General features: G+C 40.8%; 1 protein-coding gene across 1 annotated transcript in view; it reads right to left on the reverse strand.

The window, feature by feature from the left end:
- Nucleotides 1-22248, reverse strand: part of LOC126405172 (cytoplasmic phosphatidylinositol transfer protein 1-like) — an 89906-nt gene extending 67658 nt beyond the window's left edge. Inside the window, exon 1 of the mRNA XM_050068760.1 lies at nucleotides 21616-22248. Within this exon, the coding sequence (XP_049924717.1) occupies nucleotides 21616-21663 (48 nt within the window). The 5' untranslated portion in view covers nucleotides 21664-22248. The remainder of the gene's footprint in view (nucleotides 1-21615) is intronic.
- Nucleotides 22249-24060: the final 1812 nt, after the last annotated feature.

Genomic DNA, 24060 nt, shown 5'->3' on the forward strand with positions numbered 1-24060 from the left:
ATTTGCATGACTCATGTGGGTCACATTTGCAAGTTGGAAAATCCAGAATTCCAGATTAATCCAGAAAAAATGTTTTAAATACATGAAAATGCATCGCGCTTTACTTAACATAAACAACTGAACCCTATGATGAGGTATGCATTACTATAGATGCATCAATATGTACTTTGCATTACTTAACACACACAATGATAACTATGATACTGCATGGACTGTTATAACATCCTAGGAGTCCTAACTGCAGTTGATTGTTGAGGTGTGTATAGGTGAGTTTAGGTATTTGTAATGCATTATAAGCTCCATCAGTCAGTCTTTACTTTTTAACTAGTCAAGAGCATCCATAAGACACTTACAATACATTATAAGACACATCTCTAATGTTTTATGTCTGTTGATTAAGTGTATCAGGAAGCATGGTGTGTGTTAGTCATAGAGCATTATAAATGCATTAGAATTTACTCTAAATGCCCTCATAACACATTATAGATGTGATCTTCAAATGAATTACAGATATAAAAGTGATTCAGCTTGACTGATATGCATACATTTCCTTTTTTTGAGCAGGCATCTTGGCCTTTACTCAAAGTAGACAGTTGAGAGGTGTCAGGAAACAAGGGAGCAGAGAAAAGTGGAAGTACCATGAAACAAATGTCAATGGCCAGAAACAAACCAGGGATGATGAAATAACAGTGCTGTATATATCATAGGTCTTAACTACTGGGTCACAAGGAAGCCCTGATATTTGTTTCCTTTCACAAAAAATATTGTTCCTGCAGCAACTCCAAGAAGTCCAAGACTCAGGCCAAGTCCACAAAAGACAGCTGGACCAATGTTCGTCTCATCTGTGTCAGTTTCTGGGGAAGACAGGAGAACCCAAATTTTAAAGTGACTTCAGAATTTATTCATTCCATCTTTATCAGACCAGTCAAAAAATATTACGATACTATACATCATTGAGCATTTTTGTTCTCAACCCAAAACTGAGTCTGAGGCTTCTCCAGCGACGCATGTTCCACAGTGCAGCCATAGAGGTCTCCTTCCTTTGGGACAAAGTTCAGGTTGGACAAAACATGAAACGTCCCATCAGGATTGGGTAAGCATTTGTTGAAAGGATCTTCCACTGTTACTTCTACACCATTCTTGGTCCACTTTATGTCGATGGAGGGAGGGAAGAAATGGTTGATGAAGCAGATGAGTGTATTCTCTTCTCCTTCTATCACTTCATCTCTGGGGTAGATGAGGATTTCTGGTGTCTCTGAGAGTTAAATTAACACATAATTTAGTGTACGTTCAATGGTCTCTCAACAACCCTGTGCTAAATGGATACAGTGTCTTTGCCAAAAGTACACAGTCAACATAACATCAATGAATGTATCTTACCTTTGGTCTTTGTTGCAGCAGACGTGTCCGGTTTCCATCTGAGCAAATCATATCTGCAACTTTGTCTGTAATGTACGGCATATTTGTAAGCCCAGGGAACGTGGATAATTGAAGGGATTCTGCTTTCCCAAACAAGACCCTTTTCTTTAAAGTCAGCGTAGTAGACATCATCACCATCCAGTGTCACACAGAGTTGAGTATCACTCGAGTCAAAGCAGCCATAATTGTGACAAAGTTCATGACTTCCTAGGAAAATGCATCAATCACACATCAACTCAGAATAAAAGCCTGTTTATACAATATATATTGGTGACAAAATCATCAACAGATTTTACAAACAACGTGTCATTTTGGTTTCTTTTTTTCTACAGATTCAACAGTAACAGTCATAAGGAAGTAGCCATACTTACTTTGAGCATAGATGGAAACTGCTCCTGAGAAAATCAGTATAATTTTTAAGTACATGTCTTTCAGTCTGTACATAAGTGCGCTGTCAAAGCTCTCGTGACTTGCCTCTGTCCTCCAGAAAGATAAGACGTTTAAAAGTTGGCTGTGTTACAGTAACCTTCCGCATGCCTAAAAAAAAAAATCATCTAAAATGTTGCTTGGCAAAAACAAACAAAAAAATCACAGGGGAAATCTACTGAAGGGAAGTTACGAGAAGAAGAATCACGTAAAACTTGTTTATCCGCTTTAAAGGTGCACTGTGTAAGCCAAGAAAAGTTCATTTTACATTCAGTATCACTCACTAAAACTCATTGTTTATATCCGTGAACCACATAAAAAGTTTTTGTTGTTACGTAAAACATGTTGTGTTTGGTTTCGTCTTTATGATTTGACATCTGAGTCTTCACATTCTCACAGTTTATAGTCTATGGATCACGCCAGGATTTGCACTGTGACATGTTTTCCACATCAGCACCTAAGTAAATGAACAAATGTGTAGCACCACACAGACACAGCCTCGACAGGCAGGCTGCACACAGCTAATATAGCACAGCGTCATGACTTCACTTCTTCTTTGATTCTACCAGCTGACAAACAGACCAGGACACAAAGGGCAGCTGGTGGCATGAGACTAAAGTCTGAATCCAAAGCATGTAATGTGGCATGTCTCAAGGTGTGGAGACTCTCTGTTCGAAGTGATCTTTGTGTCAAATAAAGGGCACAGAGAGATAAAATCCGTTATGTTACACTAAAGTCATTAAATCATAGCTGATTATATTAATAGGCAAAACATTTACCAGTTCAAAAGGAAAAAGAAGCAACACAGAACACAGAGGAAGTGGGTTATGTTTGTCGAATAATGTAAATGACGTAATCATACTTTGACAGGCCACTTTGTGCCAGTTCCAGTTTTAGTCAGACAATGGATGAAGGGTACTTTCATACAAGTGTAGGACAAGAATATGCATGAATTATTTCTTTGTATGGTGTATTTGTTGTATTGGGTATCAGGGTAATTAGCAGTTATCACTATATATGGTGGGAACCTTTCTATGCCTGGTCAGGTGTTCCACCTGGAAGGAAAAACTGTTTTTGACCCCTGAAGCAGCTTGTTGCCGCATTGAGTTACACGTGTGGATGTTTTGAGTATTATTGGAACCGTGTTTGAGTTTGATGGACAAGTTTGTGATGGAAAATAAATGGACGGAGTGTTCAACTGGCAAGTTTGACTCAACGTCCGTCCTCTCGCTGGTCAGCACCAGAAATATTAGTCGCTTAAACCAATTAGTGTTTTATTCATGTACAATTCCGCTTAACTGTCATGCAGCCGCCTGCCACTAGTGGGTGCTACAGAGCCGTCAGACAGGAGTCCCCCCTCCACATGGTAATGCTCGAGTAGACTGGAGTTTTAAAACAGCACGGCGGGAAATTTAAGCACGGTTCGGCAGTACTTTGGTGTAGAAAATGAAAACAAGGTAGCATGTAGGCTGTGTCAGAAAAAACTAGCATAATCACTCGACTGTAGCAATGCACAACCACATTCAACTCAAGCATTTGGATGTTAACCTGCATGGAACGACGGCTGCTGATGCTAGCGGTGTTAGTCTCAGGTCTGAGAAGATAACGCAGCTCATCACAACACTGACCAAGATATGCTTCCATTTAACTTTGTTGAAGGTAAAAGCTTCAGGATGTTAATTGAATATGCTGAGCCTGAATACACCGTGTCTTCATTTTGAATCTTCGTTTAGTAGACAGGGAAATTAGTCGCCAGGAACATCCCTAGTAACAATCAGCACGTCAACTGAAATCATTCCGGTGGGTAAAAGCATTGGCTTAGCCTCTACAACAAGAATGCATCACCACATGAAATGATCTCCTCTCGCTAACCTGCTCAGCTGTCAGTTGTCAGGTCAGTTAGAAATCCAGTTGTGCATGTACAGCACATAACCAGGAAACTGGCTTTATCCAGGAGAATCTAGCTGAAAATATCAGGTTTACCTTACCTTACCCTGGTAATGGTAACATGATCATATTCATGACGTTTAAGAAGACAGAGTAACTGTAGAAAGTCAGCTAAAGTGAATGCGAGAAACAAATACGTACAATAGGCTTACGTCATGACAGCTGCAAAAAGGTTTTACGACACCCTCTTAAACACACACACACACACACACACACACACACAGAACAGACTCACTCACATGATCTTTACAGGCACTATAAGAGCATGACCATGACCTCTGGGCCCACAATAGCTAACGTACACTGTGTATGTGCACGTGTGCGTGAATACAAAGCAATTGTGAGTGAACGCATGTGCTTTAAACACCAGACTTCACCTCATAAGCACAGAATGATTTGGATTATATTGTGATGAGCAAAATAAACAAGAAAAATTGAACGCAGCTCTTGGAAAAGTCACATCACCGCAATTAAATAACAGTAAAGAGGGTATTTGTTGCTTTTGCCCGCGTAGCCGCCCAGGAACATTGAGTCACAGACACCAGGCAGGAAAAAATACGCAATAAAATCATAACAAATATTGTGACAGAACGTTCAAGTGAAAATACAAAAACAAGGACATACAGTGCGAGGAATGGTATTATAACCTCATGTTTCAGTAGATGAGAGGGCTTTTGTTCCCCTTGTATGCGTGGTTAAAAACGTTTTAATGTTAAAGCTTGTTTAAATAACTCTCCAACTCGTTGTTCACATGTTTGCAAAGTTGAAGATGTTTGTGATTTCACTTGGAAAACAGGCCCAGGTCCACTTGATGGAAAGCTGTCCTGTGATCGTGTGTTTCTTAAAGATATTTGACAGTGATTTTGTGTCACTCAAGGGAGAGGAATGTCTGGTTTTCTGGTGGTGTGTGTACCTGCCTACTTTCTATGTGGGTATAAAAATACAGAAGAGGCAGTAACACAAAAATACACACGTACTCAGACCATCTGGTGTGTTAGATGATGTTCCTTTGCCATGTTGAAGCGCTGAACTCTCTACGTCATCTCTGCCCCACTTTTAACAGCTGTTCACTAGATTTTCAGAAACTCATTTAAGGTGTGTGAATATTTTAATTAACATGACTTAATGCGGGTTGACAATTATTTGTTTTAATTGCGTCCTTGAGGAAACTCTTCCTCTCTTGTTTCTCAGGAAAACCAGGCGGCTGTGTGGGTCAATTGGAAATGCCTGCACACATAGAAGGCTACTTCATCATCAAACAGACTTCTAATGTGAGCTGCGGATGTTCCTATAGCAACCAGGAACACCTGTTTTTCTAGTATGTACACTGTGTATCTGAGCACACATGTGTACACCCAGGCAGGGTTTTCCCTGCCATTATAGTGTCAAAACATTGCTGCGTCGCATCTCTGTATGAAAACAATGTAGTGTTGTAATGTTGTAGTGAGTTCTCAGTGAGAATTCAGCGATGCTGTCTCCCTCCCTTTGTAGATTTTCATTTTTCTTTTTATTAACTTTTAAACTATGTCTCTCTAGTGAATGTGTGATTATTTGACTTAAGATTTCTCTGTATTTTTATGGCTTTAGTTGATCGCTCCCTCGCTGGCATGAAAATGACATCAGCCATAAGCTGACATAAGCCTTCCAAAAACCTAGGGAAAACACTGGAAGGGTGTGAACATCATAGATGTACAAAGAGACCACGGGGTAAAAACAACATGTTTTCTACATCTAACTCAGTTAATTCAGGGTTTATTTCGACTGTTTTGATTGTTGGAAGAGAAGAGCAACAAGAATAACCACGACTATTGGGGGAGTTTTATTTTGTTTCTGTCGAGTTTGAATGAAGTGTGACTTAATAAGGCAATTGACCCTTCGCTAAGCCTCTCCCTTAATCAGTCACTGTCCAATCCTACGTTAGCAACAGTGTGTAGCAACTGAGAGCTCCATGAAGCTTTCAGCAGAAGCTAATATGCCAAAGCGGCGTGCATACGGTAACCTTACCTTCAAGTCCGACACCTGATACCCAAAAAGTGTCAAAGGTGGTGTTGAATTTTTCCCCTTCCCCAAGCCCAAGACCCAAGGAAGATATGGCTAAAACGGTGTGGAAGACCACACGAACAGCTGAATCCAGCAAAGATCAATAAAAACACCTACGTTTGTTCCAAGTTAAGATGCTAACTAACATTTGCTAACGCTAGCTTTGTGTGCTAGCTGCTCTCCCTTTGTCTGCCCCAAGGAGGATTTATAGTCCGCCAGCAGATGATATTGTGAATGTAGCTCTCACATGCATATTGAAGACCTTTCTGTCGGCTTCTCTCTGATATCTTTGAACAGTTTTTCCAGAAATTTGATGTTATTTCCTTTGGAATATCTCTCACTGATATCGCTGAAAACTCCATATTTCTTATGCTAGGAGCGAAAGCTTGACAGACGTGGCAACAGTAACTAAGGGGGGCGGGGCTTAGCAAAGGGTCAATTAAGCCAGTGTCAGCTCTGTGAATTCAGAAGACTTCAAAAGGTGTACAGTTTAATGAGGTAAACAGATGTGAGACTGTTTCTTTTTTCAACACTTTGCAAGTTTCTATTGTGTATTCATTAGTTTGAAAAAGCTAAGAGAGCTTGTGGAAAGTAGTGAACCTGCTGTCAAGAATACCTCAGTGAAATTTCAGGCAGGTATGAAGGTCTGAAAAATTAAATACTGCCCAACCAAGCCTAGCGCTCCATTAACTTGAAAGGGGATAAAATGATTTAATCATGTGGCTCCTCTGGTCTCTCAAAATGTTCTCTGACTGAATGGATTAAAACAAATCATTTCGTGGGGGTTGTCACACTCAAAAAAACGTATCCACTAATTTACAGACGTCTCTTAAGTCATATAAGTCTTTTTGGGCATCACATGATGGTGTAATTATAGTGTTTGGCCACTACAAAGCCTGGTGCACTTCTGGACATACATTTGATGGACATACATTTATGTGGGTGTGTTTTATGGTGAATATATTAAAATCCCAATATGCTTTATCTACTCTGCAGGCTTTACACTTTACCAATAACGGTGATGTTATACTGTGAAGCAGCCCTTTGACATGCTGTGGCTGTAGAGCCACTTATGAAAAGGTTAACGGCACATACGGGCACAGCTATATGTTTCACATTACTGTAATTGTTTCTTGGTGATGACCAGGTTGGGAAATGATTAGGTTTATGCCAGTGGAGTATGGAGTGAATGTCTTCTAGTTACCCTTTGAAAGCGAAACATTTCAAAAGGATCAGATGATAATTATGTGGCTCAATGACTGAATCGGTTGAATGTTTTTCTTCGAGTTGCTAAAGGAAACAATTTGATTGGTGGCACATGCACCAGTTACCCAGCCCCAAATGAATGAGAGTGCTACAATGCAGGACTGCACGATATGAAAAAAAAAAAAAAAAAGATCATATTGTAATTGTTTTTAAAGATATTGTGATTGCAATACAAGTGGCAGTCTTAATGGGAATGGTATTTTCAATGGTTAATTCACTGAAAAAAAAATACAAAAACGATGAAGATGAGATTTTTGGTGGGGTCCATACTAAACAAGCATGTTCCCTTATGTCTGGAACATGATTTGCAGGCCTGGGCACCACTGTCGCACCACAATGCTCCAGTTATAATGGTATGTTGTGACATATTTTTTACCTTTATCTTAGAATTGCAGCTCCTGTGATTCGAATACTGCACTTGGTCATATTGCGTTTTCAATAATATTTAAATTAATTCTGCAGCCCTGCTACAATAACTTCTGTCTGCATTTGTGTGAATTCACAGGGTGAAAGAAAGTAATGTGTAAATACAGGTCTGAGAGTCCAAATTTAAATCTACACGACATTTTTTCTTTGCTGATGTAGAAACTTCTAAAGCTGGAATAATGTGTCTTCGGGTAAGCGAACGTCAAAGTTTGGACATGTTCGTGTGTGTGTTTCTTGTATGGATTAAGGGTGTAACCTGTGTGTAGCTAGAAAGCAGTTTTGTGGGTTGCAGGCTACAATGTAGAGAAAACAAAGAAATCAATAAATCAATTTTACCCCGATGACACTGCAACATACGTGAAACAAAGGTGCAAGAATATGGATATATCAACATTTATGGGCGGTATAATAGAAAGATGGGAAATAATTTGTGAGCCTCTGTGAGCCTTTGTAATGTACTGTTACCAATAATGGTTCACAAGCATGTTTATGTCTATCTCAGCAGAAGCATTAATCCAGTTTAAGACATGTAAACTTGGCAAATTTGTTTCCTGTTTTAACAAAACAAAAGGCTGAATATGAGACTGAATGACTTGTTAAGATGTTCTCGAACAACCACCTTAAAAAAAAAAAGGAAATGACTGATCCACGTCACTCCCCATGAGTCTGATCACATATACAATCCATCACCAGTCAAAGCGCACAATACGTCCTGATACATTGTGATCACATTATAGTGTGGCATGCCCAGCTGCTCCCCCTCTCACACTGCATCTCTCCGACCACCTGTCCCATAACTCTACTGACACATTCACAATGTGTCAGCACAGCTTCTATTCTCAGTAGCCACCGTTTCTCCTTGTTTAGACAGGATGTTGACAGTAAGTAAGGTTTAGGAGGACAGGAAGAGAGGAGGTGGGGTACGGGGAGAAACGGAGGGACAGGCGATTAAGAGTTTCCTGTTCCGATAAGGTGAATCATGACAGCTTCCCATTAAACTGGTGGCAGTGCCGCCTGCTCTGTAGCACACACAATCACGTGTGCATTTTCCACACCAGTGTTGTGTCACCAAATCAAATCTGAATTGCAAACATCTCAAATAATTGGTGCTTAAGTCCAGGCAAGGTTGACATGCGTAAGTTCGATTCATCCACGCTACAACAAATTAAAAAGACGTCAGGCAACCGGCAGAGACTGTTCTCTCCTGTTTCAGTCTTTGTGTTAAACATAGCTTCTGAATCCAGCTACATATTTACTGCGCAGTCATGAGAATGGAATCAATCCTCTCATCTAATGCAGCAAGATAGCAAATAAGCGTATTTATCAAAATATGGAATACATCCTTTTACAGCTATCTAGAAAAAAAGGGTATAGGGTTAAAGGTCAGCTGTCAAGATTAGCTGCTGGATTTGTGACCTATAACTGTCACCAAGGAGATTAAAATATGTGTTTTGTGATATGTGTGATATGTTTTCTGCTACTATTTTTTCATTATTAGCCTATACCTTGGGCCATCATAAGCTGATAACAAGCACCCCCAACCCGGGGCTGTTTGGTCTCAGGGGGTCCAAAGCCCCTTTTTCGGGACATATTTCTAGCAAAATCATGTTAATGCAAATATTAGGGCACTACGATGGCATACATGGTCAGAAATTCGGCAAGGAGTATCCTGACACAAAGGGAAAAGTAGCAAAATAAGATTCTGGGGCTTGCTGTCATTCTATTTCAAAATATCACACACAACATCCCCAAAAAATAAACAAAAAAGACAATTTGTCAATTTGATAAACTCTCGTCAAAAAGGATTATTTTTCATAATTTTGTGTTTAATATCACTGCCTCACTTGTACATAGCAAACTTCCCAAGTTGATGAGCTTCAATTTGAGCTCAAGTTGACCTTTTATATCGAAAAATACACTTGCTTTGGCCTAAATTTGTCACTATACCTCAAATCAGAGAATTCAGATTTTCAGTCACTAACCTCGCAGATAAATTGCTTGCCAGCAATGTGAACCTGGAGGTGTTGAGTTCCCCAGAGTTTTATGTTAGAAATGTACAGAATGGGTCCCCAGCATTTAGAAACTGGCAGATGTTAACTTGAATATGTTGGGAAATTAGCATAATTAGCATATGTAGACTATATTTCAGCATCTGCTTGGCCGATTTGAACAGTACTGGAGTGGTTTTGGGGGTTAGTGAGGATGCTGAATCCATTTCTGACATTTTCAAAATTCAAAATGGCTGTTTAAACCAGATGTAGCCACATTTTAACTCCAAGGGGGCTTATCCTGATTAATTTTAAGTGCATTTTGAAGTTTTAGAGGATGCTGAACGACTGGACAGATAACTTATGCATTTGTGTATTTAATATTGTTGAGCATCATTTTGAGATTGCAGATTAAGATTTAGGTCAGTAAATACTCTATATCTGCCATGCAATTATTGTTATTTAAATGAGGAACGCATCTAAAAAGGCCATTTTAAAGGTTCTCATCTGTAAAAATAAGTAGTACAGTAAAATTAGTATAACTAAAAGACGCACTAATGACATTTTTACCCGTGTCCAATGAATCTTGGGCTTGTAATGTCCACATAATGCCACTTTTAGATCATATGCATACATCAACCTACAATAAAAGAGTAAAAACACCTCTGAGATCCAGCAGCATTCACTTGGACTGCTGGGTGTAAACAAGCTGACCAAAGCAGCTCTAAAAGCAATGCTATTTGTCATTTTTAAAGACAGTCCTCCAAAGAAGATGAACAGCAAGTGCCCCAAAACGACTTCTGCTTAAGTTTAAGTGACAAAGGCTTCTAGTGGTCCAAGTAAGTGGGATGGGAAAAGGAGGAAATACGGTGATGTTATTTCAGAAGGTAGACAGACAGCTCGGGGCGAATGGAATAGGTCAATAAAATACTGGACTTTAACATTGGAGACAGCTGTTCAGTTCCCATATCAAACTGACAGTCAGTGTCGGGTTATCTTTAAGCATGACCACGATCCTTTCCAGAACCTTAGCCAAGTGTTATCATGACAGTTACAGTACAGACCTCTATCTTTAGCAAACAAACTAATTCTGTTGTTTATTTGGAGGGCATTGTTATGGTGCTTGGGGTACTTAGGGGGATTAGTAAGGTGTTAGTGTAAATTTATTATGTTACTGTAGTGTTAGAAAGACTTGCCGTTGTTGTTTCTGAGGGAAATATCATGAATATTATAAAAAGTCCTGAGCTTGTTCAGGTGCAAGCAAAGCGAGCAGAGTGGATCTGAATTAAAATATCCTCACATTGCCTCTGTCTTCAGCAACTTTCTGCCGGTGCACATTCCACTAGATACTGCAAAATAAATAATATATCTGCGAGGCTGCTTTTTCCTGGAATTAAAGTGGTGTACCCAGGTTCTTGGGACGTGTCAGTACAATATGTATGTGTGTCTGCTGTGTGCATGTGTGTGCACACGGCAGACACACACAGGGACCATTAAAATGTGTCACTGCTTTCTCTAACCCCACAAGACCTCTGTTTGAAGCTCAGCGCTGCAATGTGAGTTTCAAACACACAGCTAGAGGCAGCAGTAACAGGGCACAACAGATGTCAAGCAACAGTATGACACAGGCTGTAGGCAGAGTTACCGGCGTGATTACAGATTTAAGTCCATTTTCGAGTGGATGCGTCACAGATGCATGTATGCTGCTGTTTCTGTAGTGCACTCATGGGTTTCTATGACATTGTTGACAAATGTTGCTTTAGGTACAATGCACATTCCCCATCTTTATGGTCCCGCTGCAGTTTATCTACTTTACACCAACAATCAAACATCAGTTCATGAATTTTTCATGTTTTTTTTTCTCTGGGTTTCTGTTAAAAGATAAGTGAGTATAGGTTGGTGGATGTATGTGTGTATGGATGGATGGGCATCATTTTGTATCATCATCCCTTTTTTCTCCTTCAAGGTCTTCCTCTCTAAATTATCAGTAACCACAGATGTACATATATAAAAGAAGACAAGAGTAATCTTCATGCAAAGATTCCTTCTATAGTGCTGGGTTACTGTGAAATTTAAGTATCCTCAAAGTAGGGCTGCCCCCTAACAGTCGACCAAACGTTAGTCGACCAGAATGGTCATTAGTCTGCAAGATTTCAATGGTCGCTTAGTCACAGGAAAAAAACAAAAATGAAACTCTATTAGGAGCCGTGCCTTGTCAAAATGAATCAAAACCGATATAACCGGACCATGTGGGAATTTAATTTGAAACGCAAGACACAGGAAGTGGCCACGCTCAGCAGTCAGACAGGAGTCAGGTTAATTTCCAGGGCTGGTACCTGCGGTTATTCCACAGGCTAGTTAATAACATGTCGGGCAGGAAATCCAAAGTGTGGGATCATTTTGAGAAGGTGAAGGACGAACCCAAGGTGATATGTAAACTCATCTTCATTGGTCGACTACAAACATGACGTATCATCTGAAACATGGAAGTAGCTACATGCCCATTAGCCCACAGCGTCATTAACAGGCGGCTCGCTCAGTGTGTGACGTGCACTTGTAGATAAAATATAGGCCTATATTAATGAAGGTTCATTAGTACGGTTTTGTATTTCTCTGTAATGTAGCACAGTGTTAACAATGTTACTGATACTATTCTTTCTCACACCTTCAACCTAAACCATAGTGTTGCCCCGCCCAAAATTTATCATTTAAGAATTAAGTTAATATCATAAACATGCGGCGACTAGTCGACTAATGGCCCTAAATGACGACTGTTGGTCAACGAGGAAAATTCTTAATCGGGGCAGCCCTGTCTTAAAGTGCCATCCTCTCTAGGTTCCTTCTCCTAGTTACACAAGGCTGTGTGTGTGCTTGAGGCTGCTCGATTGTGTTTCTAAACCCTTTCATTGACTTGCTGTGCTCTGTATGTCATTTGTGAACCAGCTGCATCTTTGTCTTGTTTTTGGCTCTGGCACATTGTCCGATAAATCACTATGTCTGACTGTAATTCATCCCAGCTCACCTCTGTCTTCGTGCCTGCCCTTTATCGACCGTGTGCCTTTAAATTAATGAATGCACTCTGTCTACTGTGTTCCAGTCAATACTGGAGGAAGCCTCATGTCTAACTGGGCTAAATCACATGTTTAAATGCTTTGCTTGTGGCATGGTGGCACATGCATGGACTCCCTCTCGCTCCTCACCTGTCTACCAGTCACCCTGGTTCCCACAACCTCCAGTCACCTGAACAACTGCTCTTGCACAACTGCTCTTAATTTAGTCCTCAATTCTCTTCTATAAATAGAAAACCATTGGCCCTAGATGTTTACCAGATCATTAATGTTGCTACGTCGCCATTGCAGACGGGCCATTTCTGCCAGCTTCTCTGTGTCAGTAAGCAACCTTGCCACACCTTCTCAGTAAATTGCCTCAAAAACTTTACCCTGCCTTATCTATGTGTAAAATGAGGCTTTCAGCACCTATGATGGTGCGTAGCTTTATCTGCCCTTCTTTCTCTGTGAGTATTTCAGACATGTCTACTGTCTGCTGTATTTGATTTACTGCAGTCAGCTCTGTCTAAAGAAAAAAACAACTTTGCATATGTTTTAATAAAATTACGATATGAGTTCCTGTGATTTGGGGCACGTGCATGGAGGCGGGTGAGTCTGGGGAGCCTTCTGTGCATTACTGTGTCCTATGAAAAAAAGCAGCTAGAAACAATGGCAGTGCATGTCTGTCTCCACCCTCTCCAGGCCAGGAGAAAAAAGTGACAAGGACTACAATCTATAGGGAAGTAGACGTCAACAGAAAAGAGAAGAATGGTGCGCAAGAGCTCCTCATTTAAACTCCAACTGCAGGCATCAAAACCACATCCTTTGCTTTGTCGACCACTGGATCACCACATTGTCATCTTAAGGAAATACATTTTTTGCCATCCAGCTAATAGACAAAAAGGGCCCAACACTTGCTACTAGTCAAGGCCAAAAGAGAGTGCTACAGTTTTTCAAGAGACTACATTGCACTCTTACACGAATCATTTCTAGGCTAAGTCATAAAAAATACTGTGTTATTACATTTTAAATCTGTAGTGCTCTCTTAGAAAACATTGGAATGTGAAAAGAAAATAGTCTGCTGGTAAAAAATGTGAAGAGAGAGAAACATACAGACATAGATTTTCAAGATGAGCCAAACAGACCAAAAATACAAACACATTTTGTGCTCCTGTATAACATCTCTGTGGTGATCCATTGCTTCAATAATCCTGTGCACCGAAATCTGAATCCCTCCAGTCCCCCAAAGTCATCACAAAACACACTGATGTACTGTAGCCCACTAAAATTACCATTAAGGAGACTGGATATGATATACTGCATTAATTGCCTGCAATTGCCCATTGTTGCCCCAAAATATTAGCTCTCTTGGCCACAATGTAACGCACTGTTGAATGTAATGCCAGTGCTGCAGCATCCAAGAATAATGCATTACAAAGAAAACAGCAACAGCCACACTCCGAGAGAAAGGTTCTCAGCTGGAGATGCGCAGGAAATTAGCTTTAATAGAGAAGCCATAATCTGAAACAAGGTTTGTGAGTGCAACCTCGAAAATACCACCAGGGTTTCAATTATCTGCACAGCGGGGATACATTGAGTGCTGTCCTATGAGCCAGCAGGCTGGCAGCTGGATAACCACAGAAGTTAGGCAAATTGAAGCAATTCAGGTAATGGTATGTGGATAAATAACCAAACATCACTATCAGTAACAGCCAGTAATGGGACGCAACAAAGCCACATAGGATCGTCTTTTAAAGACAATATGTATGTAAACAGCACACAGTCCAACAGAGATAGCAACTAAAAGCAAAGTAAAGCAAAAATGAGCAAAGAAGTAGCAGAGAACCAGAGATTTTGTGTTTAAAGACATCCTGCACAACTGCAAGGGTTAAAAATGTACAGCAGTACAGTCGGACAAATGACGTATGCTTGATTTAGAACTAGATTTACCACCTTGTAGTGGCATGCCTTCACGAACAAGTCAAGTTGCAGTTATAGTTTACGTCCATGTCTGTCCAGACTGATCAGTAGCCATGACAACTGACAGTGCTTCACTTATGGATGTTGCTGCAAAGAAACTACATACTCTAAAATAATGATGCTTCACACACATCTTTAACCTGGCAGCACAGAAGATTTGTAATCAGCACAGTTTCAAGGTAGACACCTAAGATTAGTGTCACCGATTCAGTGTCCAACCAAATGTCTCCCCCTCTGTTCCTGTGTTATGGCGCAGTACAATGGCCAGAAAAGTGTTTTTGCAGAACATTATGATGTCACAGTGAAGCTGACCTTTGACCTTGTGGGTGTAAAATGTCATAACTTTTATTTAATTTATTTTATTTATCCTTTTAGACATTAGTGTGGAATTTTGTCATGAATAGCATATGAATTCTTGAGTTATGGCCAAAAAACATGTTTTGTAAGGTGACCTTAACCTTAGACTCAGCCCATCTTTGAGTCAAAGTGGACACTTGTGCCAAATTTGAGACAATTCCCTCAAGGCCTTCTTGAGATATTGCATTCATAAGAATAAGACAGACACTACAGGTCACAGTGACCTTGATCTTTGACCTGATTCTTGAGTTATGGCCAAAAACATGTTTGGTGAGGTCACAGTGACTTTGACTTTTGACCACCAAAGTCTAATCAGCTCAGCCTTGATTCAAAGTGGACGTTTGTGCCAAATTTGAGAAAATTCCCTTAAGGCCTTTTTGAGATATTCATGACAGTGAGACAGACGCAAGGTCACAGTGACCCTGATCTTTGACCATCAAATTCTAATCAGTTCATTGTTGAGTCCAAGTGGACATTTGGGCCAAATTTGAAGAAATTCTCCGAGGCGCTCTAGAGATATTGTGTTCACGAGAATGTGATGGATGTATGGACAACCCAAAAAGATGACGCCTCCGGCCACGGCTGTTGTCGGCGGGAGGCATAAAAATAATCACAGAGCTTACAACAGTTGAGTGAAAGTATTAAATTGAGCATAGCGTTAGTTCAGGCAGGACACAATGTCAAGCTCAGCTCACATCCCAGCTACATCAGCTGATCTCAGACAGCCCAATGAACTGATCCATAGCCAATCTGATAAAGAGCTAAAACACTACCACTGACTCAAAGAGGAATCAAGCTCCATTTTAATGACTTGGGGGGGGCGGGCTACTGCACAACCTTTATGAAACACTGATGGCAAGCGGACACGACCCGTCTTTTAACAGAGCAAAGATGATGTTCGTGTGCCCTCAACTCATTTTCCAAAGCTCATTACTCAGGAACTGATCAAGCAAGCAGCAGAATAATTCAACTGCTGCTCAGGTGTGGAAAAGGCACTCTCTGTTCTTTAACCAGTAAATGGGTAATTAATTGCAGATGAAAATGCATGGTAATTGATGAGGCAGTGAAAAGCTCTATTCAGTGTAGTCTGAAAATGGATGTCAGAATGAATCGTCCATAGTTGTATGTGAAATTTGTTTAAGTGGGCACTGAAGATAATATACGGTAATTTATCCCTCGGAGGAAATTAGTTGAAGTCTACTAGCTTTCAGATAAACATAAGTATCACAATACTTCCTACAACTGTCTTGTCTTGGTAAAACTGTCTTGGTATCTGTATACTCTGTACATACAGATGCTTCAGAGAATTATTAACCTGCAAAACAATTAAAGATGCCAAAGCAAAATCGTGCTGACTTAGGAAGACAGTGACCTAAAGCGATCAATCACCTTCCCACCACACATGCTTTCCCTCTATCTCTCTCTGAGTCTCTCCCTGGCTCATCTTTTGACGTCTGGCAGATTATTTCAGTGAGCGCGCTTCTCTCCATCTGGTGTGTGTGAGCCAGGCCACTGTCTAGCTAAGGTACGAGCTCCTCAGGGAACAACGAAAGAACAGGCTTCTCGTTAGTCAGAGAGCACAGAGTCCCCACTCTGGGGACATAAACAAGATCTTGGGTCTGGGCCTAGACGTGCTGTGGGGCATCTCAGTATGCAGGGACACAAACAAACATATGGGGACCCCCAGAGACTGACCTTACACTGACTGGCTGATGTCACCTTAATCAAAACAAGTGTCTGTCTTTCGTGCTGCAAGAGAGCATAAGCAGCATCCGTGGCATTGTATTATCAGTGCAAACACCACGCACGAATACAAAGATCATTAAGAGAAAAAAGCCTTGTACATCTGTTTAGTCATTGCCTGCTTAAGTCTCTACCTAATTAGATTGTTTTTAAGATTTAGGCATATTTCATTATTTAAAATTAGACTTTTGTTTTCTTCCTGTGGCTACATCATGACTGACATGATTACAAAGGATTTGGGTTTGCGTATATCCTATGTTTACGCTGTGACAGACCCGTCCTCTGGCTTCTCTCATCCTATTAAAGAGACTGAAATCTTTTCTGATCAATGGCAGGTTTTTCAAAGCGCACAGCACACTGATATGAAAACACACTTGGGCACACTGTACACAATGTACTAACTGTCCCGCAGAGACACTTTGAAAAAAATTACTTTCATTTTAACTAAGACACACACTGAGAACACACAGAACTTGCCCTGAATCCTTGTAGTCAAACAAATGCTCTGCTATGCAATGCAGTGCAGCAAGCAATAAGCATTTATACGTAAACTTAAATATAACACTGCAGAGTTACACCTTATTCTAAGAGTCAATAAGGTGACAATATAAATCACATATGCACAGAATGAACAGACAACTATGCAACAGAATACTCAGATCGTTGCTTATTATTTGCACGAAAGTTAAGTTTACAGCAGCTATTCTTTAGTTACATGTTCTTTCTTTAATAGGCTGAATTGAACAGCACCATGAGGAGATCATGACAGCTTCTCCGATTTCTTTTCTCAGCAGTGCTTCAACATCATTACCTCCTGAAGGAGCCTGTTGGAAGATTATTGGTGATAAAATTGTTGAGATTTCTGGTCATGTCCTTGTGACACAAAGCCGGTCATGTCATGTCCTTGTGACACAAAGCCGTCCACTTCACTAACACTAACACTAACTCTGCCATTTCTTCTCTACTCTTCCTACTTTAACTTGTGTCTTTCAGCGCTGACCCCTCTAGCATCAGCTTTGGACACCCAGGGCCAGCGTGTCAATTTCTGCTCAATACATGGTACGGTGTCCTTTTGAAATAACTTCTGTTTTCACAGGAAACGTAGGCTTCGGCAACAACTTTAGGTTTAGGCAAAAAAAAAAAAAAAAAATACTTGGTTAGGTTAAGAAAAAAGATCATCACACAAAGTTAACTACTTTAATGTAATTGAAAAAAACGTAACGCTCATATGGGACACAACAGTGGTCTCCTGGGTGAAAGTCCTGTGTTTGTTTTTACCCATCCACCACAACTCCTTCCCACCCTATGAAGACTTTATCTGACTTGCACCTCACCACTGCAGCAGATTGAGGTTAGGTGAAAGACTTGTACGTCTCATACAGAGGTTGTGTATTGGTTTTAGATGCCAAGGGTTACGACCAAGCTGTCATATTTGACACCATGGTGATGAGAATGGGTTGTTGCTGACCATCAGACCCGCCCACAGACACAGACCTCCATTTATTTTGACAGGTTGTCATGTTGCGAAGACTACTGCACATTCAGACATATTACATTTTTGTCAAGCTTCACATAGGCTAACATCACGACAGGCTTACAACAACATGCCTGAGCAATGCAGATTCCCCTAACCAAAGTAACTCACTCCTGCCTGCGTGCGCACAGCGAGAGGGAAGAGGAGCAGATGCCGTGGTGCTGCCAGAGAAACCACTGAACAAGTTTACTTTGAGTAGCAAATCACTTTATGTGTCATGATCCTGGGTTTTTATTGATATTATGTTATCTTATGGACTTCATTTTGGAAATTTCTGTTTGTGTATCCTGTTTCATGTTACTCATTCTGTTTCCTGTTTTATTTTGTAGATTCTCTCCTCATGTGTCATGTCTGGTGTTACTTCCAGTCTTTGTGTGTTTTCCCGCCTATTTTCTGTCACACCTGTCTCGTAAGTCCTTCCCTGTTCCCAAAATCTTCCCCTCACACCTGTTCTGTATTGGCCTCGTTTGCTCCATCCTTGTTGTTTGCAATCCCCATTTCCCTCCTTTTGCCCATGTCCACTTCTTCCAGCTGTGCCTTGTTCATTTGATTAGTTTTCCGTGTTTGGACTTTCTGGATGTTTTTAATCAGCTTTATTAAAGCTCACTTTTTGTTTAACTTCAAACCTGCCTGCTGCTCTGCATTTGCGTCCTTCCTGAATGGATACTTGAGAGAAAGGGTCTGAAAAGTCTGGGGCTGTAGCCTTGGACACTCAAGCCTGATCAAACACCTGATGACATCGCTCCCCTTACTGAAACTAACTCCACTGTGGAGCTGGGAGCAATTTCGCTCTCAGCCATGCTTGTTGTTATGACATCATCACGTCAACAAGTCAGAATATTGCCATTATCATAATTATTGAAAATGATACTGTAATATCTTAAACAACATAATATGGCACACTCCTATAACCAGGACACCAAAGCATGAAATTAATCATTACTCATCATGAATCCACAGAAAAATATGAGTCTTTGAAGTGAAGATGTGTTTCATCATGCATCCCATTTTCACAGGAACACACAGCAGGACACTATGTGATTTGCACCAGTCCAGATGAGAGCCCCACTGAAAGACAGTGAGCACGGTTACATGCACACAATAATCAGATAACTGGGAATAATCAGGTAATGGTAATAATCCGATTTGACGCGTTTATATGCACTTCAATAATCTGATAATCAGAAAAACCTGGTTTACATGATTCAGTCCTTCAGTTGGATTTCTCCCCATGTACATGACATAAAACTCAAACATCCTGTTACAGTAGGTACTCATATCCTTGAAATACCTCGAAAAGTACGCAAGTCATATATTTGCAAAATAAAGCACTCATCATGCTGACAGCTTATATTCTTACAGTACTGTTTGTTTTTATCATTAACAAATACATGTGACAGCATTCTAATGTGTAGTTTATCGATGTGGAGCCAATTTTACATACTTTGGGTAGATTCGGAGTAAAAGTACTGCAAAGTGCAATATACAAGTGTATTGTATATAAACTTGTCACACAAAGTGCATAACATATAAGTAAGATAAAATAAAAGTGACAATTTAAACACTGAGAATATAAAAATATTTTATGTAAAATCTTTATCTGAAAGGAAACAAAAGCTGTCAGGTTGACGTAGTGGAGTAGAAAGTACAATATTTCCCTCTAAATTGTAGTGGAGTGGGAGTATAAAATAGCAAAACCCGAAAGAAACCAGATTAAAGGGTATACATACATAATCTGACTATTGGGGAAAAAGCTAGGTGTGTTTATCTGATTTCTCATAATCAGATAATGGCTTTTATCTGATAAAGCCTATCGGATTGTGCTGTTTACATGACCACTTGAATAATCAGGTAACTCCAGAAATCAGATAATGATCGGTTTATTAGTGTGCATGTAAACGCGCTCACTGACTACTTTTAAGTGTCATTGGCTGCTGCTGCAATACCAATGATGACTCTGTGATTTGTGTCTCTGTGTGTGCGGGTGTGTACTTGCATGCTGCGAAAAATTTATAGATTACAAGTGTTCATCCGTCAAGTCAGCGGCAGATCAATAGATTAGGTTGCACCCCCATTATTATCATTACAACAACAGATGTGATAGCCCTTAGCTGGCCACAGAGGACAACAGTGTCTTCCATCACCGGCAGAGCGAAACAAAGAAGAGGAGCCAATCAGCCTTAGGACACGGTGTGATGAAGCAGCATCCTGGTAATTATAAACATGAAACTCAGAGAAACGAAGCGGGCCGATCGAGCAAGATAAGGATCAATAGACTTCAGCAGAAGCTGTTCAAGATGGCTCTCTGATTAAAAGCACAGATGACTCCAATTTCATTCTCACCCAACCTAAGAACACAACAATGGGCTCAGCTTGACCGCAGTGAAGCATTGTGTCTCAACAAACAACACAGCTGACTTAGTGCAATTTAATGGTGGTGACTCTATGAACCACTATGGCAACACACTTATTCCAAGTGCTTTGACTCGCTTTATGTCATCTCATGTCATATCCTAACGCAGGTTAAATGGTGTGTGAAACCTTCATGACATGATAAAACTCAATAAAACACTTCAGTTGGAACATCTGCTGTGGAGGTTCAGAAATGAAACAGAAAAAGAGCAGAAAAAGGACAGCTGCACCAAGTGAAACCCAACTGAACATTCAAGAAATATACCTTATTTGCATCTTTAAATGTCAAAACACACCGCAGCATTACGATTGTGCAGCTGTTTCTGTGTCACAGTGACCTGAGGGCAACTTCAGCCTGCAGATGCTTCCCTCCCTCATCCTTTCTTTCACCCTACTCCTCTTCAAACACAAACAGTGTGTGTGAATGTGCCTTAACAGATAAACCGTTTCAAGAAATGAGCATTATAGAAGGCATGCATCCATTTCTGCATTTAAAAGTAACAACACAAGGGTCCTCCTGATATGTGAGCATGTTGTAGTAAAAATGCAGCAGTGTTTGGAGAAGTAACTGAACAGCAGCAGTGATCAGAGGTAGAAAGCCATCTGAGTATACACACAGTAGTTTCAACCACGCACAGAGCATGCAGTCACAATCCAAACACTCAAATAGCTGCACAATTTGTCCTTCACTTGCAGTAATGATCACAGGATACTCTTTGCTGCTGCTGCTGCTGCTGCTGGGCACAACCTCTCTTAAATTGCATGACTTCTCTTCAACACAAACATCAGACTCAGAAACAGACAACAGCAGCTCCACCCGGCGGTGGCTGTCCTGACCGCACTCTGCTTGCAGGAGCTCAATATGTGCTTTGGTGCAAAATGACAATCGCATCACTGAACTTTGCAATACATCAAACCAAGCGTGCTGCAACTCTGTGGCTGTGAGCCGCGCATTTAAGGTGGAAAAGTATGCAATCAGCAGACAGGGCAAGAAGCAAAGCATCAGGAAAATAAAGAAAACTTCACCTACCTCCTCCACGGTGAGAGGCATGCAGATGCGGTACTCCTTCATTAACATAGTCCCAGAACAATGGTGATGGCAACGCACGGGAAGATGTAGCTTGTTGGGGGTCAGTCTTTGGGGCGATTCTGCAAGTCAGTTATTTAATTGAACTCAATTGTTGAGTGAAACGAGGCCACTGAGCTCCACAAATTCACTAAATAATTCCCCTACTCCTGCATCAGCAGCACCTCCCGCAACGGTTTCGCTATGGCTACGTGCGTCTCTCCACACCAAGTCCAAAGTACATGGGGTTCTTTTTGGAGCTCAAATAACCCTGCTGTGAAATCAGCAGTTGCCAGTTTTATAAACTACTCCAACAGCATCAGTCGTGTTTCTAAATAACGTCTGCAGCGTGGGAAGTGAACAATAATCACACCAAACTCCAAAACAAGTCGCTCCCAGCACCAACCGCAGTTTCAAGCGTGTTTTTGTGGCCGCTCGCGTCCCGGATCAGAACTGAACCTGGCCCCTGTCTCTTTGGGTATAAACGCTCCTCGGTAGCCGTGGTCAGTTGACAGCAGTTGTAGTAGCGTGTATCCTGCTCCGTTGAGTTATCCTGACAGCTCCGTCCAGGGATGCGCAGCCGTGTGGAGTAGGTGCGTCAAGTGCGCACGAGAGAGGCAGGACTGCACAGGAAATATGAGGATTTCACTGTAAAAGCGTGACTGTAAAACGATGCAACTACTGATGTACTGTATGGCAGATACAAGTAACAGGTAAGTGTATTATAGCACTTCAGTGGGAGTGTTTTTGAGCAGGTTTTCAATATTGGCGTTTCAGTTATCAAGTCAATAAGATCTTATTTATTTTAAACATGATCGGAAGTCCTGCGTGTTTGTCTGCCTCCTTTATCATAACCATGCCCTCTGCACGAGCAGCGCAGGCACAGAGCTTCAGGATATTAAGGATTCCCTCAAAAACATGGTGACAACCTACATTAGTGAACTGTTTTAATCATATGGGACATTGCATTTGCATCTCACCAAACCTTGGCTGAAGTGAGCTGATGCAATGTGACAACAATATGCAGCATTGTATAACTATGTTTCACGTTTATTTTTGGTATCATCAGTTACACAGACTCCTTTTATTTGGCTTATGAGAACCACATAAGGTTCATCTTTAATATTATAGAAAACATATCACATAGAACGTCTGCAATGATACATATAAAGGGCCCATAGGCACTTGGGTTGGGAACTGGAGGGTCCCCGTCCTGACCAAACTGCTGGACAGTTCACCTCCTGGGCACTGCCGAGGTGCCCCTTAGCAAGGCACCAAACCCCCAACTGTTAGGGCACCTGTTTGTGCATGTGTGTATTTGTTTATATGACAACAGAGTGCAAAAATTGAATTTCCCCACGGGATTAATAAAGTATATCTTCTAAAGATGAGGGGCTATACACAGTCGAAGAGTTCATTTGCAAAAACAGGTAAGAGCCATTCCTAAAATTATCAAATCACCAATTTGATTGATGTTCCTTTGAGCGCACAATAGATGCAATCTGATTTATGGAAATTTAAGAGCTCTGAGGTACCTCAGCAAAAAGACCAATATCAGTTTGACTGATATTCACTGGATTGCACACACACACACACACACACACAGAAAGAGGGAGAGAGAGAGAGATTGAGACTGTCTCAATAGGTCTTGGTTCTGACAATGAATCGTATACAGCAGGTCCTAGTTTTCTATTTTTGCACCTCTTGACCTCACTTCCTCATCTTCCCTTCCCTCAGCACTGATTGGTTCCTTTCACTCTTTGTTCACTCATTAACCTGACTGAGTTCACCTGTTCACCTCTATTTAAACCCTGAACACCATTTCAATCATTCTTTCTTCATGACGTGTGTTTGCTCCCCCCTTTGTTTAACTGCAATTTGAGTTTTTCCTCTGATGATCTCATGATAGTCAACCTCTCCTCCTGAACCTCCTCCTCCTAAACGGCAAGCGTGTAAAACTCATTTTAGTCCATGGGCCACACAGCCCAATCTGATTTCAAGTGGGCCGCACCAATAAAACCACTGCACGATAACCTATAAATTACAACAACTCCAAATGTTTCCCTTTCTTTATGTGCAAAGAAGTACAAGTCCAGTCTGAAAATGTTCATCATTTACAAAACAGACGATGAACAGCCTGAGATGTCCTCAGAAAAATAAGAGTAATGTCAACAATATGTCTGTTTGTCCACATTTCATTAGTCTACCATACACATTTTTCACACATTTTCACACCAAACTAAAGTGGAAGCTTTGGAGGAGGCAGGTTAAGTTATCCTCTGCCTTACAAACCATTTACAAAGCAAAAGTTTGGCAGTGCCTTAGCAATACTGCTCCACCAATATTGATTAAAACACAAGTCTGATACAGATTCTTTTGTACTGAAGCTGCAAATTGACAATATTTTGC

The sequence above is a fragment of the Epinephelus moara genome, chromosome 18, assembly GCF_006386435.1.
Source record: "Epinephelus moara isolate mb chromosome 18, YSFRI_EMoa_1.0, whole genome shotgun sequence".
Classification (NCBI taxonomy): Eukaryota; Metazoa; Chordata; class Actinopteri; order Perciformes; family Serranidae; genus Epinephelus; species Epinephelus moara.